A 19092-nucleotide genomic window follows, 5' to 3' on the forward strand; every position below is an offset into this window, starting at 1 on the left:
ACAAGCCAAAACCCCGTTTCACTCCTCTCTAAGGGCTCGGTGAGACGTTAGCGGCCAGAAACTTTGCTTTAGCTTTTGTCTTTCCTTTCTTGTTCCTGCCACAAAAGTATCTGAGAAATGAAGCATGAATGTTGCTGTGCAACTTATTCTCCTATTACATGAAAGCTGTCAGCTGGTAAAGGTAGATTTCTCCTTCTTCCTCATCCTGCCCCAGTTTCTAGCTTAATTTGTGTCTGCCTTGCCTACCATCCCAGCTGAGAAAAGAGGGAGATACGCACAGCAAGAGGTTGCCTTAATGTTACAAAAGCAGGGAAGTTTTGTTAATATGGAGCACAGCAAGTACTAACAACATGCTGGGGTCCACAAAGGCTTTAGCTGCTGAGCAGTGTCGGAATTTGGGATTGTGAGTATTTGTCTTAAGTATCAAAACCAAGTGTAATGGTTTTAGACCTGCATTTTGCCACTACTTGGGGAAATGACAGTAATGTAGTGACAGGACAAGGGGCAATGGGTTAAAACTGAAACAGGGGAAGTTTAGATTGGATCTAAGGAGGAAATTCTTTCCTGTTAGGGTGGTGAGGCACTGGAATGGGTTGCCCAGGGGGGTTGTGAGTGCTCCATCCCTGGCGGTGTTCAAGGCCAGGTTGGACGAAGCCTTGGGTGGGATGGTTTAGTGTGAGGTGTCCCTGCCCATGGCAGGGGGTTGGAACTGGATGATCTTGAGGTCCTTTCCAACCCTCACTGTTCTATGGTTCTATGATCCTATGGAACGCGGCTGCTGCCACCGCCGCCGCCATGCCCATCGCCAGGAAAGGCGGGGGCAGCAGCCCCACGGGCCTGTGGCAGCCGGGGGGCCACGGCGCTGCCCGAGCCAGGGGGCGCTACAGAACCTTCTGGAAGGGCGGGGCAGGCGCTGAGGCGGCTCTGCCTGAGGCGATGGCTGCCCCTCGTGGCGCGGCACCGGCGCCATGGCGGGGCCGTGTCCGTGCCCGTGCCTCGCCGCCTGGCCCCGGCACCCCGCAGCCATCATCCACGGCGGGGAGGAGCGGAGGGACCCCCGCGGGGTGCGGCGCGGGGCCGGTGAGCGCAGCACCGGAGCAGCGAGGGAGAGGGCTGAGGCGGACGCCATTAGGGGCAGGAGGAATGGGTGCTCGGTGCCTTCGGCTCCTCCGCCTCCCTCGTGCTGCAGGTAAAGCCTCTGGACTACGCAGCTAAAAAGGATCCAGCGTAGATTTTCACACACTTCTCACTGGGTTTGCTCTTTTGGTGAAGATGCAGGTGTGAAAAGGGGTTGAAAAGCGATGGGTTTCTAACGCCATGTTGGTCCTTCAAACCTTCCCTTCCTCTGCCGCTTTGACCTGGGAAAAGAGCTATGTGCTAACAGTGCATGAAGTAAAAGCCAAGGAACAGCCAGGAAAAGGATGGTTAAACGTGCCGTGGTAGGGTTTGTGCTGGGCTTTTCCTTCCTGTGTTCCTCTTCCCCATTAAACAGAGAAGTGTACCGGTAATAGGAATGGTCTGGGGACAAAGAGTGGTGACGAAAAGGCATCAGTGTTTTAGGTGACATTGCCGATGCTTTCCTTGCTAAACATCAACTTTACGCAGATAAAGCGTGTATTATTAGGCTAAATAACTGTTATTTAACCTAACAGTTTGCTAACTCACCTACCACCCTATGCAGCATGACACTGGATTTCATGGGCTTTTCCAGCCCCGGATGCCGCAGCTCTGCTAAACTCCAGTTCTTTTCCCCAAATCCCCATTTCAAGACCTGAAGGATAATGAATCTGCTGTTTGTTTCTTTTCCTTGCCTGTCTCTATGGGTAGTGGGTGATCCCATGGGCAGAATGTGTCCTGGGGCAGGGTGTGGGCAGCACAGCTGGTCTGCATTAGCCTAGATTAATGCAGGTGCTGAGCATGAGGCATCCTCGAGTCTCTGTGTGTTAGAAGGGATTTCTGCAGTGTAAAGAGAAAGGATTGAAGCAGGGAGAAAATGGAGGAAGCAGCTCCTGCTAAAGCACTGGAGAGCTCTCAAGTATTCCTCTTTGTTCTAGTGCCCAAGAATGCTGTGGGGAGGATTCGGTGAGCAGGAGCTGGCTCTCAGCTGGACACCTCAATGGCTATCGTGTCTGTTAACTACGAGTAGCTCACACATTGCAGGTAACTTGCACATAGAAACAGCAGGTGGGTGAAACATGGATCCTGAGCTCAACATAACCTGGAGCAGTAGCAAGTCCTGGCCTAGCACTGGGAATTGCAGCATTAACATTGAAAGAGGAATTGTTAATTGAGGCTGCAGAAGCAGAGAAGGGAGTGCCCCAGGTGACTGGGCAAGCAGCAATCAATTAGGGCTTCATCAAGATCAGGTGTGAGGGGATCTTTCTAGAGTGTTCAGTCTGCCAAGTGATACCCATGTGGCTGGACCCTCAGAATAGTCTCTGTTAACCTGGAGAGGCACAGGGGACTGGATTTACTGGATAGCAACAGCTCCGGCTTTCTGGAAGCTGCTCTTCAGGACTGACTCAGCTGGAGTGAGTGAGCTGCAACTGACAAGTAAGTAGACTCCTAATCCTTGGTTGTAATGGGATGACTGAGTGCTCAGCAGTTAAAATAGGAGGTGGTGTTCCTCTGGCATGTATTAAACTTGATGTCCTTTATAGAGTGGGCATTGGTGGGAAATGAGCTGGATCAGCAGTAAATCACCAGAAATTTTGTGTCCCTCCAATCTTTGTGTTGTCTTGAAGGTGTAGTTAATGGAACCAGAGGTGGCCTTGTGCCTTGGGCTCTGGGTGGCCTGAGCATGTGTGATGGTGCCTGGGTCCATGCTGCTGCTGGGGGGTTTGTGCTCTGGCTGGAGGGAGCTTTCTGGAGGAAAAGGACACAATTAAACGTGCTTTTTGAAGTCAGTTCTTGGATTGGTGGGTTTGCAGCCCACCGACTAAGCTGTGTGGCCCAGAACTCTCAGAGGTGTAATCCCAAAACCAGTGCTGATGGACTGGGCTAAGGCATTTATGTCCCAGCTGTTTAGAGAGTCTGAGCTTTGCTAAATATCTGTTTGATGCTTTTGTGAGCATCTGCACCATATGCATTGATAGAACTTAACTGTGTGTGGAAGAGGAATGTTGGCACTGGAGTCCCAGTAGCTGAGATAAAAGGTGAGGAGCTCCTCGCTTGAGGCCTCCTTGACTGGAAGCCTTCCTTTTGTGGAAGGGGTAGAGGGCAGCTACAGAATGCTAGACCTCATGCAGGCATTGAGGGATTGTCAGTCAGAACATGCTCTGGCATGTTGTGGAGCTGGGGGAGAGGCTGGATCTAGGTCAGTGCTGCTGAGGAGCTGCTGTGTTTTGAGGTGCAGCCCATGGCTGAGCATCGCTCTGGCTGAGGCAGAGCTTGTTTGTCACATGTGGTGAGGCACATTGAGGTCCTGAGGTCCATTGTGCTCTCCTGTGGTCCCAAGGGCTGGTTGCCCTGTCCAGCAGGCAATGGTGGATTGTGTGTGTGGAATTCTCTCTTGGTGCAGTGCCTTACGACTCTGCGGTTCTTTACATTGATATTTGAAGTGAGTACTCTCAGCAAAGCTTCAGGATATGCTTGTGCTGCTGTTTGAGATCAAAGAACATCCCATCCTCTACCTCACCATGAAATAGCTGCTGTGAAAGCAAAAACGTTCAATAATAGGGTTGTTCCTTGTGTGTGTTCATGTAATCCATAATAACATTGACACGTGGTTGTGTTTGCAAAAGGAACTTGAGCTCAGTGTAAGAGGGAGGAGCTGCTCATCCTGCTGCTGGATGGGGAAGTGACTGCATGCAGGAGCTCCTTAAGGAATCCCTGAGTTCTTTCTAAGCTGTTAAGAGTCAGATGCCAATGATAGGAATTAGCTGCCTGTGTAACCATATACCAGTTCAGCTCACCTATTGCCACTGGTTTTCCAGGTTAGACAATGTTGTAGAATTCAGTTAAAAGAATGAATTTGAGGCTTTCTTTTTTTCTGTGCTTCATTTCTTAATATTGCATTGGTATTAGTGCCTGAAAAAGGAAGTAGTTGCTGGTAAAACCTATTTTCTTTCTGCATTTTTAAATGGAGAAATGAAAATCCACATGAGCTTTTTAAAGGAGAAAACAACCCCAAGGTGGGGAGGGAAATGCTGTTTGCTTTGTGACAAATGCTTGCTTTAATATCTGTTACCTGAAAACAGGTTTATTGGGAGACACTGAGATATTTCAGTGCTTTTGGAGCAAGGTACCTTCTGTATCAGTCTCTAATGGTCCCTATGGGGGTTTATAGCCACTGAATAGCTCCATAATGCATCAGGACACCCTGCATTGCTGAATCACTGATAGCATCTCAGAATACAAAGCATGTATCTAATCTCTGCACCTTTAGAGCATGTGTTTAGCCTCAGAGGAGGCAGCTTCAGCTGAAAGAGTCTGGATTTTATGGAGGTTTAATTTTAAAGGCTAAAGCTCTGTACTGGCACTAAAGAAAAATGACACTTTCCGACCTCTTGTATTGGCAATCAATTACATTCTTGGTTTAGTGATCTCTCCATTTAAAGATCAAGTAAAAATCTGTCATTTTCTTGTCCAAATAACAACTCTTTATGTAATGTGCAGTCATTTCAGCAGGGTTTGCTTTCAAGGTTCATTCAGATCATTCTCTGCTTAGCAAGTTACAAGTCAGTTATGCTTACAGGATAAATGCTGTATGAAATGAAACATAGAACTCACCTGCTGTTCCTAGAGCACTCCTGAAACCTTGGGTTTCTTCTGAGGCAGTTTATTGTGACTGGAGAACTCAAAGCACCACATACACAGACCTTTCTCCCCAGTGGAAAGAGGGTTATTTCCTCCAGGTATGAGCTGATGGTTTCCACCAGCTGCCTGAGTGGTGTGTGGTGGGACTGGCACTGTGCAAAGGTGGCACTTGTGCTCTGTGTGTTAAAGATTACTCGAGCACCAGCCTGCTCTTAGATCTGAGCAGTGCTGCTTCTCTAGCGCTTAGCCTGGACTATGTTTGCCCTGGGAGAGATAGGGCTTCATTTCTCAGGATGCCATTCATTGTGGTTTCAACCCCCATGCACAGGTTTGGGCACTGGGAGCCTGTTCTCCTGTTGGGGGCTGTGGGGCTTTACAAGCCCCCGAGATATGCAGAGAGGAACATAGGTTCGAATGTTGTGAAATAGCCTTCTGGTGGGGAAATGCACATGTGTTCTCAGTGACGGAGTGAGGTGTTGTATTCTCAGGGCTTGCTGCTGCTCACAGCTATTTCACATACATGAACTTGAGCATGTTAAATATTAATCCTTCTTATCAGCTCTCTGTAAGCAGTGAGCTCTGCTTTAACTTCAGGTAAATGAACAAACCCTCTGGGGTGATTTGTTGGTCTCTCCTCCCAAGTAACAAGTGATAGGACAAGAGGAGATGGCCTCAGGTTGCACCAGAGGAGGTTTAGAGTGGATATTAGGAACAACTTATTAACCAAAAAGGTTGTCAAGCTCTGGAACAGGCTGCCCAGGGCAGTGCTGGAGTGACCATCCTGGGGTGTATCTAAAAGACACGGATGCAGCACATAGGGATGTGGACTTGGCAGTGGGAGTTGTGATGGTTGGTGGCTGTCTTGGCCACACTGGGCATGAAGTGGTGAAGTTTAAATGTGTTGATGGCTGCTGCCCTGGTTGCAGGAGAGCAAACACCAGGGAGCTGGGGAGCAGTGTCCCTGAGAAACTGCTTGTGAAGGCTCTGAGGTCCATGAGTGTTGCTTGGGTTTTAAGAACCAGCTTTTTAAAGCACCTTAAGAGCAGGTGATTCTTGTCCTTCCCAGGGCTTCCAAACCTGTACAGTTCCAAGCTGGGGGGGGGGGGGGGGGGTGGAATGTGCTGGTCTGTCCAAGGCTTTTTTCTCAAGTCCCTCCTCACTGCTTTAGTTTACAGTGGTTCATTGAGGGTAACAGGTAGTGCAGGAGGGTTCGTAAATTGGAACAGTGAAGTGCCAGGGGCTCTGGGGGGTTAACCAGAGACTGTCCTCATGCAGCTGAGATGGGATTTGGCCATGTAACCACAGAGCACATGGAGCGTGATCCCAGCTTTCAGATACTGTGCTTGGGAGCATGAGAGCAGGAGGGAACTGAGCACAGACCATTGCAAAGTGCTCATTGGGGTTCTCTGCTCCAGCACCTATTCAAGTGGTAGTTATTGGAGTAAGTGTAATAACTACAAAGGAGTTGGAATGCTTCTGTATGGAAAATAACAGGCATCCCAAATCCGAAGGATGCTGTGGCATTCAGAGAAGAGAACCTGCTTGATACAAGCTTTTGCATTTGCAAGAGATCTAGTGGGTTCTTAAAGCACTGGGGTGATGAAAGATGGGTGGAAGGGGAGGTCTTCATATAACCAAGTATCAAGCTATAGGAGAAGCAATAGAATGGAGTCAGTTTGTCCCCAGGAGTTTCTCAAGGATCTATAGTTGCATTTCCAATGTATTTAGGCTGTCATTCCCATTTGCATTGTGAAAGGTTTTGCTGAACCCCCGTTTTGAGTTCTTGGGGGGTGGTGGTGTATGTGTCGCCTCCTGCCCCCCTCCTGCTCTGCCAGCAGGAGCCAGCAGCCATGAACAAACAGGATGCCTGTAGGTGACCCCCTGAAGTGACTGCTGGGTCATTGGACTCCTGGCCTTCAGCATGCAGGCAGGTGTGCTCAAACAAAGCCATTTAAACACATGCCAGGGCACAGATAAAGTGTGGTAAGGATATATATGTGTATATATACATCAGTCTTGGAGCAAAAAGGAAAACTGGGAAGAAAAAGGCGTATTTCATGAGTACAACAAGCAAACCCAATGACAATCCTTTCTGCAGATTGACTTCAAGTTGAGACAGTCAAATAAGCCTCAGTTCTCTCTGTCAGGTGCCATTCATGTTCTGTTGTTGGATATTGTTGAGTTTGTGCTCTGGACTTCCTAGGAAACCCTTACTTGTGCATGCTGTAAACATTGAAAAGCCTCTGACTTTCCTGAAGGTCGTGTTTGTTTCCATGTTGTTCCATATGAAATGCAAGAAACTGTCACTTCCTGAACTGTGGTGAATAGTTCGTAATGTCCTCAAAGTGCCTTGAATCGCTTGCACCCATTCTTCTTACTGTGAGTTCAGATACTGGTGACAGGCTTGGGTTTGATAGCTACTTGTCCTCTGACAAAGGAGCAGGAGTAAGGGAATGTGGTGTTTCAGGCTTTGTGAACAAGAGCTGAAGGAGCCTGGGAGTGGATGTAGCACAGAGGCTTCATCCCTTTCTTCCCTTATTTTTCTTGTAGAGCCACATGAAAGCAGTGCAAGGTGATGCTAGAGTTGTTTATTGTAAAACTATCCTTACGTATTGGGTGTGTAGCACCAGACTGTAATCAAGGGCTTGATGTGCTCATGAAGGCAGCAGAGATTTGGGAACTGGCTCTGATCTGAGATTCCTGGATCCTGCATTCAAGGCTGAAGCAAGCAGACACAAAGGCAGCTGTTAAGTATTCAGAGGGGAAGGGGAGTCCTTGGAAGCTGGAGGCTTTTGTCATTTGGCTTTAAGTCAGAGATGAAGCAAGATCTTGCTTCCAGGAGTCCACAGTGGGGAAGATGCAAGTTCTGATCCAAACCTCTAGTTTAGAAGAGCTGATACTGACTCTCCTTAGTGTTTGTCCCTATGCTTAATCCCTGATTAATTTGTGTTCTAAAAGCTGTAAGAGGTTTTCTTAGCAAAGAGTACCTCAGCATCTCCATTACTGTGAGAATTCAGAGTCCAAAAACATAAAGACGTCTGCATTTTGGTTGCATTTGGAGTTGTTACCACTTCTTCCCTATGCTGGTGTGCTGCCAAGCTATAGTTGTTAACAGCACATCAACACAGAGCTTTTGCCCTTGTTCTGGTCCATATTCTTCTGGCACAGTGTCACTGCCCCCATTTAGGCCAGGAGAGCACTTGTCAGTGTGGCTCATTGCTGAGGAGCACTTTGGTTTGGCTTGGGCTGCTTCTTGTAATGGGATTAATGGGATGTCTGCCTTGGGGGTGCTGGGGTCAGCACTGTTGTGACAAGTAAAAGAAACGAGCACCAGGGAGGTGTTTCTTGCCTCACTCTCAAGTAACAAAGCCCTTATACAAGGGGAGGAAAGAGAATTCATAATCTGGACTGGATGCTCCTTTTTATCTTTAAAAGCCTGGGGCACAATTGGGAAACACTGAGTCCAAGAGCTGCATGTTGTAACAGGCATTGAGATAACATGTAATCACATTCCTATTGACATTGCTATTAAATAGAGACTGAACCATCTGGGTGCTGGATAAGGACACAGAACTGATTAAAACTTGACACTTTTCTTACAAGCTGTTGTTCATGGAGCACTGGAGCAAAGGAAGTGACTGGCTGGTAGGGAAAATGTTGTCAGTTGTGGGGACAAGAACCACCCCCCCAATCCCCTGAAATCCAGAGGGAGGGAATTCCTAGACTAGCACAAAATATTTACCTCTGGTTGCTTCCAAGTGTGCTTTTGGTTTTGTTCTGTGTAAAGAAGCCCTTAAAGCTGAAGCTGTGCAGCAGCAAACCAGAGTCCTCAGAGGTGCAGCAAAGCCTGTCTGCTGCATGTGACTCGTATTTGCCAAGCATCGACCTCGTGTCCATCTCTGTTACCCTTTAACTTCAGGCCAAGGGGCAAAGTTTGCTTTTGTTTAAGAACTGATTTCATGGCGGTTGTGTCCTCTGGCTACTCCAGGAGTGGCAGCTCTATGAAATAGAAACTGAGGTGACCGGTTTTCCAGCGTAGAGATGTGCCCACAAGCATACAGTGTGCACTGAGCCTGAAAAGGTGACAGAATGCAGCAAATAATGAGTCAGAATTAGCAGAACAAGCAGAAGCCTTACCTTTGTCCCACTGTTCCTGCACATATGCAGCAAAAATGATGCTATGCTTGTCCTGATATTACAGGCCCTCATAAAAAGTCTCTCACCTTCTTTCCCATAAGCTTCCTTTAAGGTCTCTCTGGAGCCTTCTCTTCTCCAGACTGAACCAGCCCAGCTCTCTTAGCCTGGCTTCAGAGCAGAGCTGCTCCAGCCCTTGCAGCAGCTCTGTGGCCTCTTCTTGATGTGCTCCAGCAGCTCCATGTCCCTCTTGTACTGGGGACCCCAGAGTTGGATGCAGGATTGTGTGTGTGTGTGGGGTGTCTCACCAGAGCAGAGCATAGGAGGAGAATCCCCTCCTTTGACCAAAGGGTAATTGTAGTTTGACCATCTAAAAGCTAGGCAAAGATTACATTGCAGAGTTAACCTGATTGCTCTCCCTGTTAATATATATAATTCCATGTTTTATATTCCCAGAGTCCTGTTTCTGACACCTGACTCAGAAACCAGGCTCCCTTGGCTTCAACAACTGACTGAACCACCAGCACCCATCATCCAAGACTTCAGTTTCCCAGGTGGTCAGACCTGCAAACCCACCACATGTCCAACTCCTGCTGAAGTGAAGGCCTTAGTAAGAGCTAGTTGTACATCACCGAGAGCGCATTATCAGAGAGGGAAGAGCACTGAAGTTTAAAGCCAAAACCTTGTCTTATTAAGGTTGAGATATGACAGAAAATAGATCCAGAGCAGTGTATCTGTCATGACTGTATCTTGGGTTTATGTTGTATTGCACTTCAGTCTGTCAAGGTAATGAAACACCCACAGCAAATGGCAGAAAGGAAATTGAGGGGGAAAAGGCAGATGCATTTGAGCAAGAAGAAATTGAATTTGAACAGGGCTCTCGATCAAAAGCTGGGCAAATAATCAATGGAATCATGAAGAGATGATTTATCTTTGGGATCCTTGTGTTGGAGATGCTGGAAACAGGAGCAGTTCCTGTTGGGTTGCCATAGCAAACCCCCGGTGCCTTTCTCCTGATGGTATTATGTAGAAATGTCAGTGACTGGGGTTTATGTGGAGTCAACCCTGGAATGAAAGGAAAGCAGGAAATTCAGCTTCCCATTCAGCTGGATTTAAAGTACTCAAGATTGCTGAAGCAAAGGGGTTGGGCAGGTTTTTAAAGTCATTTCAGCCTTTTGTGATGGCCAGTAGGTTTTTGGTGCCCAAATACTCATAAAGTATAGTTAGAACTGTAATTCTCATGTGCACAATTGCTCTGCTGTATTGTTCCGAAATAATGTCCTAAAATATGTCATAGATTTGGTGTCATTGGCATCTACTAGCTGGAAGGTCTGTCTGTTCTGGCATTGTGTGAAGTGGATGAAGTATAGTCAAAAGCAGGGCACAAAGAGGGAATGTTCCAGTGTCAGTGGGTGCATGATCCTGGCTTGGGCACTCCTGTGTTCTTTCTAGTTAATTTTTTTTCCCTAGCTACAGCCTGGAGGCTGTTTTGCCCCAGAATTCCAACCACAATTTCCCATGGCACCAGAAACTATTTGTTTTTAACTCTATATAAATTGTATGGCTATTTATGTGCAACAAAACAGAAGCCATCACTCTGTACAGGTCCCTGCGCTGCACATCATTTGGGTTTTCAAGTGCATTTGCTGTAAGCACTACTGTTTGCCTCCCCTTAAGCTGTTTTGGCAACATCTGCAGATCAGGTACTTGTCCAACTGGACCTTCAGTTGGGATGGTTGTTGTCATTATCGACAGTCAGGAAAGGAATCCATTGTGATAGTGTAGGATTTTTCCCTTGTCAGGATATGAAGCAACCAGGTTCCAGGGCTGGAATTAGAAATGGAATAACTATTAGTTACTGCAGCGTCTCCTGTGGGTGGCTATGGAGTAGTGTGGATGTGTAGGTATTGATCCGGGATTTGAACATGCTGGTATGGGGGTTGGTTGCTTGTTTCTCAAGGGCGACAAAACCTTACTAGCCACATGCAAATGGCACACAGTAAGGTTGTGTATGTCAAGGTGGGTTTTGATTTCAGTCTTTTGTTGTAAAGAGAGCTGGTTAATCTGGTGTTTCAGCATCACCCAGAGCTTGTCCCTTTATAGCACAAAGATGTTTGCTCGTGTCCATCAGCAACACAGCTGAGTTACTCCAGCACAACAGTAGCTGCTAGAGTCAACTAATCAGAGTCATTTAGGGGGTTGGTGTCTGTAAGAAGCCATGCGGCAGCATTAGTGAACTCTAGTAACTTGATTAATAGCAGGTATTCCCATCTATTGGTAAGCTGAATAGGATTTTGAATGGTGTTTCTGGGTCATAGCAAGAGATTCCTTTATTCTTAGTTGCCTTGGCAGCCCTTGCTCCTCTTCCAGTTCCTGGGCTCCTGGACACTTGCTGAAGCAGAGGGTGGTGGGGTATGTGTGATATTGTGCTTTCTTCTTCCTTTCTTCCTCAGCACATTGCAGCTGAAGGTATTGTGGTGGGTTATTCCCTCCCTTGGAGCTGCTCTGGGATCTTTGGAATTCCCATCAGGCCTTGGCCTTGGTGTAATGAGTTGGGTGGTGAGGCATCCCTTGACACTTGATGGCTAAGGAGGAAGGTGACAGTGGGAATAATCAGTCATCCCCTGACAGGCTGGGAATGTTCCTCACCTTGGTCATAGCCTGAGTGGAATTGTTACTGGCATTTGGAAAATTCCAGGGGTACTTTGAGCTCTCTGGGTTGCAGAGGGCTGCCACCAGCATCTCCCTCTGAGTGCGATGTCCCTGTCCTGGTTTTTGCTGGGATACAGCTGGCTTTCTTCCTAGTAGCTGGTAGACAGTTGTGTGCTGGCTTTAGTCTGAGAACAGCATTGAGAACAGGCTGATGTTAGTTTTTGCTGAGCAGTACTAACCCTAATCGAGGACTTCCCAGTTTCCCATCCTCTTCCAGTGAGGAGGGACACCAGGAGCCAGGAGATACAACCTGAACCAGACCAAGGGATATTCCAGACTGGAAAAGGTAGTGTCAGGAGGGGCTGATTGCTGCTGGAGGTACACGGGCTGGGCATTAGTCAGTGGGTGCTGAGCAGTTGCACTGGTCATCACTTAGTTTATTTTTGGGGGTGGGATTTATTCCTTCCTCTCCTTTTCTCTCCTATTATTATTGTTGCATTATTATTATTATATTTTAATTATTAAACTGTTCTTAACCCACTTTTTCCCCCTTTTTTCTGATTTTCCTCACCATCCCACTGGGAAGAGGGCAGGGGGCAAGTGGCTGTGCAGTACTCAGCTTAAACCAGCACAGCCTCTCAGAGCTTGTGATGTCCCAAGTTTGGGAAGTTTGGAAGCTCAAACTGAAAGCTGCTGCTGGGGCCTGGCTGAACACTCCTCAACCCTCATCTGCTGAGACATGCTGAGGTGTCTGAAGTGAGCATTCCACTGAATTCAGGGGATTTTACTAGGTATGTCTTTATACATACATCCTAGTGTCTGTGTGTGATTTCGATACTGTGCAGCAAGAGTAGCAGGGATGTTGTCACCTCACATCTGTAACTAAGTCACTGTTGTGACTACAGTAAATCCAGATGATTAATTTAACATTCACAGACTGCTACTACACCTTGTGATCCACATTGAACTGCGGAGTGCTGCTAGGCCAAAAGCTGTGCAAAATCCCACCTCTGAACTGGTGCTTCTACAACATCATGTTAAAATCACCTTTTACTGGTATCTTATACCTCTGTAACCCTTTAGACATAAATCATTGACCAAGTCTGAGACTAGGACTAGATCCAGCCTCACCTGGGCTCCACCAGGAGTTGAGAGCAGGGAGGGGTCTAGTCTGAAGCTTTGACTCAAAGGAAGGGTCTCCCTTTCCCTTTTGCTTCTTCAGTCTCTTTCTAAATCAATTCTAACTCTTTTCCTTGGTATGCTTCACCCGTGCACTCAGTACCAGAGTGAAACATTGAACTTTAAAGTCACACTTTTATACATTCATATTAAAACTACTTTTGCTGCTACTTTTGCTGAGTCCTTGGTCCTAAACTACTTCTTTGCCAGGTAACTTGCTGTGTATTTGTGCAAGTCACATCAGTACTGTGTTCAGGCTGTCCTTGGTTTGAAGTTTAGAAGCCAGGATATGATTTATTAATGTATTGATCCTATGGTTAAGGCTAACAGATCATGTGTTCCATCTGCAACTCTCTTAAGCCCTGATATTAGCTGAAGAGGAGCCTGCTGTATTCATGAAGTGAGCTGTTTTATCGAAAGTGACTTATGGTGTGGTTTGTCTGGTTTTGGTTAGGTTTGGGGAGTTTTGTGGGGGTTTTGTCACTATTTTTGTTTGTGGTTTTAAGTTAGGCATTCACAGTGCATAACAGAAAAGCAACGTTAGTTTCACTGCTGTTACTAAGAAGTTGTACATAGTGTAACAGCATTGAGATTGTATCACTGAGGATGAAAACAGCTTTACTATAATGCATTGACTTGTATGGTTAAACTGAAACTTGGATCTGTAGCAGCAAGAGGTGTATTTAGTTTGTGGTCTGAATGTTATTGTGGGCTGCAGAGAACCCTGCTGTGACAGAAAACACGCAAGAAAAAGGATGGACAATTCACATAGCTTTCAGGAATGGCTTAAACAGGAGAAGGTGCTGCTGTGTGGTCACTGTGGGGCTGGGGAACTTGAGAAAGCCTTTCGTGGGAGCCTGTTTGAGTATTGCACTGAAATGATGGTGGAACAGGGGTGATGCCAGTGGGAAGCTGGGAGAGATGTGGGGTTTGTGTTCTACCTGCTCATAGCTTCTTGGGGAACACTGCATAGCCGCTAACCTCTCTTTAATTGTGCTAATTCTGGCGGAAAAGAGCTACCTTGAATATGAAGGTGGCTGTGCACAATGACCCTTGTGAATGTCACGTTCTTATGTGACTGGAAAGGTCATAGGTGTTATTGTGCCCTGAGGATCATGGGGAAGAATTTGGGAGCCACTTGACAGAAGGTGAGCATGTGGAGGGTGTGCTTAACTATATAACAATGAATGTAGTGCATGTGCGATAGACCAGGGGCTCCTCAGCCACATCCAGCTGTGACCTTCAGGCACTTGCTGTTTTAGCAAAGCCAAAGAAATAGAGTTTAAGTATAAAATGCTGTGGCTTCCATAGTTCTTTATTAAGTATTTGATGAAGTTCATCATTTCATTACAAGTTGGTTTTATTACACTGAGTTTTTGCTGTCAGGAACCCAAACTGCAGCTTCTTTCATTGCTCCTTAGAAAAAAAGTGGAGGATTTTTTCTATAAATCCATTCCCCAGAGTGTATCAAGTCTGAGCAGTGGCCTGAAGTCTGAAACTGCAGCAGGGATGCTGTTGTGTGTGGGTGCAGGCTGGAGTTTACAGCTACACATTAACAACACTGAGGAAACCAGCAAAGTCCCTGTGGAAATAGGCCAGGAAAGGCTAAGAGCCCGACATGGAAGTGTGGAGCAGTGTGGGCAGACAAGGTGTTAGCAGTGAGTGCTGATGGACACGTGCCTAAGTGTGGTCTGCACTGATGGTCCCTGGTGGGCGTGAGGTGCACTGTGATAGTGACAGGTATGTGACAGTCACATGCTTGGATTCTGGGTCTAGAAGCTTCCCATGTGTTTCACATATGTGTTATTCTTAGTGTAACATCACAGCAGATGGGTGAAGGTTGGTTGGTTTCTTCTTGTTGTAATGCTGCATAGAAAAGGGAAAGCTTTCATTGGAAAGGTGAGGAAATGAATGTGCACCTTAAGAAGTCCAATCTGGTATTGTACCTGTATTCTACTACACATACTGGTAACCATATGGGTATGGGCACTTGTAGGACTGTTAACACAGGCACAGGGCTGAGATATGAATCCCACCAGAGTGTGTGCAGCTTTGTGGTTTGGATATTTTAAGTAAATGACATTTAGTTCCCAGAAAGATGCCTTCAAATGTAGATTTCAGGTGGAAAGGCTGGAATTCAGGTTAAATATGTTAAATAAGGAGCAAAAATCCTCTGAGCTGCCCCTTTGCACGAGCAGGCTCTGTGTGTAGTCTCATATGGTTTAGTGCAAACTGAAGGGCACTTCCTGAGTTGTGTCACAGCACAGAGGACCCCAGCTCTGGCTGGTGAAAAGGGGTTTAGCCATTGATGCAGGCACCAGGAATGGAATCCGAGTTGCGAGATATACTGTGTCAGCAGGGGCTTGTGTCCCTGTAAGGACAGTGACAGCTGGGCTTCTGATAGCCACAAATCCAGCTTTACACAGGAATGGGGCTGGGCTGAGCAGTTCCCCTCAGCTTATCCCACAGGTGGTCTTGTGAACACCACATCTGGTTTACTGCTGGACACCACTGCAAAGGCAGCTGTAGCACATCTGTACAGGTGAGCCCAAAGCTGCCACTTCAGTGGCACGCCTTAGAAGTCAAGGGCTCCTTCACTTTAATATTAACCTTGGTATCTTATTATCAAGCTGCTTCCTAAGAATTAAACCCCTTCTCTCCAATAAAGCACAGCAGTCCAACTGCACATTACCTATGGTCCATGGGGTGGAGTTTGTCTCACTGTTCTGGTACCTGGGAAATGATTTTGGGGTGTTAAGTTTGTGAGGGGAGTGGCTCATAAAGATGTTTTATTTTCTTTAAAATACGAACAGTAACAATTTCCCTTCCAGTCTGATGTTGTGTAGTTCAGACAGCTGGAAGGGCTCTGATGTATGGAAGTGTTAGTAAACCCGTAATGAAGGGTCACAACCTTGAGCCATACATGAGATTACGTTTCAGTTCACAACCAAGAGTTCATAAGGTTCCAGCTGGTGGCACTGCACAGGAAGGGAACCTCCAACCACCCCAAAATCCCATGTACCTATTTGGATAGTCTCATTTTTCATGTAAAAGGTCACAAAGCAATGGCAGGAAATGTTTAATAGGAAATTAATGTTAACCTGTGTTCAAATAACATGATCTATCAGCTCTTTGAACATGTGAGCACACACGTGTGTGCTGACTGTCACAGCATGAAGGTTTCTTTCCAGTTCTCAGCTAGGGGCTGTACTGCAGCAGTGCAGGGGATGGTGAGGACAGGGCTCAGGGTTGGTGGCAGTGTGGTGACATCGTGTCTGACAGGTGCTGTCCGTTACAGGTTCCTTGGGTAAACCCCTGCGTGCAGGTAAGCGAGGGCAAAGCTCAGGCCTGCCCTTGCAGCGCAGCAACCACTGAACTTGAGCGCATCAAGTAGGAATTGTCACTTTTAATCCGTCACAAAAGAGATGCAACTCAGACAGTATCGTTCAGGCATGCAACATGGCAGAGGTAACAAAATGGAGAGAGAGAGCAGAGTATTGGAAATAAATCTCTGTGATTAAGTAAAAAAGAAATCACAAAACCATGTCTGCAGGCTCAGCTCTACAGCTGGGGTTTCCTTTATACAGCAGCAGCAGCAGCCAAGTTCACAAGTGATAGATATTGCACCAGAGAGACATGTGCAGTGAGGAACAGAATCACATTAATGCGCTGATAAAACCGGATATGACTTTCCATGGGTTACATAAAGTGCCTTTAGAGTCGGTGCAGTTCCAAACAAACCCAGCCCCGGTGGTGGTTAGCTGTTGGGAGCAAACACGTACAGAGCTGAGCCAGACAGGCTGGTTCTCCATAGTGCCAAATCCCACGGTGCCAGGATCCATCCAATGCCGCCAAAGAGGGAAGGGGGAGATACAAAACCACTGTACAAAGGTAAGGCCAGGGTTCAGCACGTGAAACGTTCGACGCCAACCCTACCCCACATAGTAGTTATAGTACATGTAAGTATTACCAGTGGTGCAGCAGTTTGGTTACTGGACATGAGATTTGGCATGCTATGGGGTGTGTGGTGCTCCCCTGCCTGGAACCAGGCCCGTATTTATACACAACGCAATGTCCAGTCCGTGCTTCTGGAGCCAGGAAAACACTGCTGTGCTCAGTGAGGAGTTCCTCTCGCCACGCAGCCACGTCGAGGAGCTTCCCAGCCTCTTCCTACCTCCTTCATGGTTGGAGAACACGAGGCTCAAAGTGTGCTTTGAGAGAATGCCACTGGCCTCCAGTCTGGTACGAAATTAAGAAAAATGCTCAGTTGTCCAAGTAGATGATATTTAATTGTAAGGAAATAAAATCTGAAACTGGCTAAATCAATGGAAAAGTAAACATGAGCTGGAATACTATACCTGGAAAAGGATTAATCCCATTCATTGCCATTAGAAATTATGTAAAATATTTATTAAGGGCTTTGCCTACAGAGGCACAACATAAATAGAGCAAGTCCTGCTGGACCGGCCTCAGTCCATGGCACGGGGCCGGCACCCCCAGGGCACAGTTCAACTCCTGGAGTGGGACCCCGTGGGGTTTGCTCCGTGAGGCAGCGCCGGGCACGGCTGTGCCAGAGTCACCACGGGCCCTCGGGCCAAGCAGAGTGCGTGCAGGGAGAGGTGGGACAGCTAATCCACTCCTTCAAAGCCTTGCGCGTTCTCCACCGCCATCAGGAGCTTCTCCCGCAGGTCTTCAAAGGATTCATAGAGAGGTAAATCGAGGCGATTAAAGCTGGGGGGGAGAAGGGGAAGAATCACTCAGGAATCCGTGGAGAACTGCACATCGTGGTAAAGAACTAGGAAAGGTCACAGAGAGCATCTCAGTGTCCTAATGGTGGCATCTCCACCGTGTCCTTCACGCACCTAACACTTGTGTTCTTGCAGGTACCCCCGAGACCAGACCTGCTTCGTGCCTGCTGCTTTCCAGAGCTGGACATGGCAATTCCTGAGGAAAGGAACCACCTGATGGAAAACATTTCCTCCTTGCTAAAAGGTGGTTTCCTAAGACTCAGAAAGATGCTCTGAATTTACAGGCCACATTCTCTAACCTCAGGAGAAAAGAACCATCCAAAAGGAGGTCTTGAAAAGGTCCTGTAGGATCTAACAGGTAACTGAGGAGTAAATGGATGAGTTGGCTTTGGAATGTGGCAGGTTCTGTTTGCTTTTAAATAAAACTTATTATTCTCTGGCCTAATGATGCTCAGGGCAGGACCACCATTCCAATGCTCATGTGCTAAAAGCTGGTTTTCCTCCACAGCACTAGTTAATAAGTTACTCTGCTGCACATTAACAACATGGATTTAAGGTAAGACAAGGCTGGTATTGAATGCTTTAACCACTTGCAAACTCTCTATATTAGGATTAAATGAGGACAGTTCATATCCTCTCAATTTTTAGTGAGCTGTCCCAGGATTTAGGGCCTTTACATAGCACAGCTTCCTCATAAAGCCTGGAACAGAGCTGATGTTTTCACATTCATATTACACCAACTAAACTATAAAATGCAGCTCCTTTTGCTGGTTTTGCCAATCCCAGGAACCACGCAACAGCTGTAAAATAAAGCCTGTTCTAGCTAACACCCATTTTAACACACAGTTAGCAGAACTGTTCAGGTGTAAGGACTTTCAGTTGTGACTTTTTAATAGCAGTAAAAAGTCCTTATCTGAAGAGCCTACACCTACACTTCCTTTATGGACTTGGCCTTTCATGTGTCCATGTCTTTGCCTTTTAAATACAGCCATGGACACACACACATAGAGTCACACGTGTGTGTAGGTTTCGGAATTTGCTAAATGCTGTATGATCCAGAGATAAACCTTTCCCCTTTCCTGTCAGCAAAACAGCACAGCAAGGGTATTTCATGTTCTGGTTTTATGACTTACCATGTGTGAGCTCTGGGCAGCTTATCAGGACTTCCCCATTGCTCTATTGTAAACAGCTGAGGACCATTTGAACCTGGGAGAAAATGAAACATCACATGGAGTAGGAGTAGTTGGACACCACAGGGATCTCCTCACCACTGTTAGTAAGGCTGAAGGTTTATATTGCTACAAATTGTACCCGGTACTTTGTGTCAGTTGTATCGAACTCCTAGTTACAGTTCCATTAAAGCAAACAGGAGCGTGGCTGGTTCTTTCTAGAGCGCAATTAGCCTGTGCAGATTATCTGCCTTTGTGTAGAGGATGCGTAATGCAGCAGTAGTAACTAGATATTGCCCTTGAACCATGAAAGCCTCTGGTTAACAGCTCTACTCACCATAGAGTTCAGCAAATCCATTCATAGGCACACGTGAGGTCCCCGTGACGAACTGCAGCAGCCGGATCCGTTTCTCAGCATCCATCAGGAGAACAGCCTGTTGGAAGCACACAAC

At 46.8% G+C, this 19092-nt stretch overlaps 1 protein-coding gene across 10 annotated transcripts in view; it reads right to left on the reverse strand.

The window, feature by feature from the left end:
• Positions 1 to 16990: 16990 nt before the first annotated feature.
• LOC136004313 (E3 ubiquitin-protein ligase NEDD4-like) overlaps positions 16991 to 19092 on the reverse strand; it is a 52127-nt gene continuing 50025 nt past the window's right edge. For all 10 annotated transcript variants that reach the window (XM_065660708.1, XM_065660706.1, XM_065660705.1 and 7 more), the window contains 3 exons: positions 18978 to 19074; positions 18605 to 18677; positions 16991 to 17454 (listed from right to left, as the gene is read on the reverse strand). In XM_065660708.1, the coding sequence (XP_065516780.1) occupies positions 17352 to 17454; positions 18605 to 18677; positions 18978 to 19074 (273 nt within the window). In that variant the 3' untranslated portion in view covers positions 16991 to 17351. The remainder of the gene's footprint in view (positions 17455 to 18604; positions 18678 to 18977; positions 19075 to 19092) is intronic.

This window comes from Lathamus discolor, chromosome W (genome assembly GCF_037157495.1).
Source record: "Lathamus discolor isolate bLatDis1 chromosome W, bLatDis1.hap1, whole genome shotgun sequence".
Taxonomy (NCBI): Eukaryota; Metazoa; Chordata; class Aves; order Psittaciformes; family Psittacidae; genus Lathamus; species Lathamus discolor.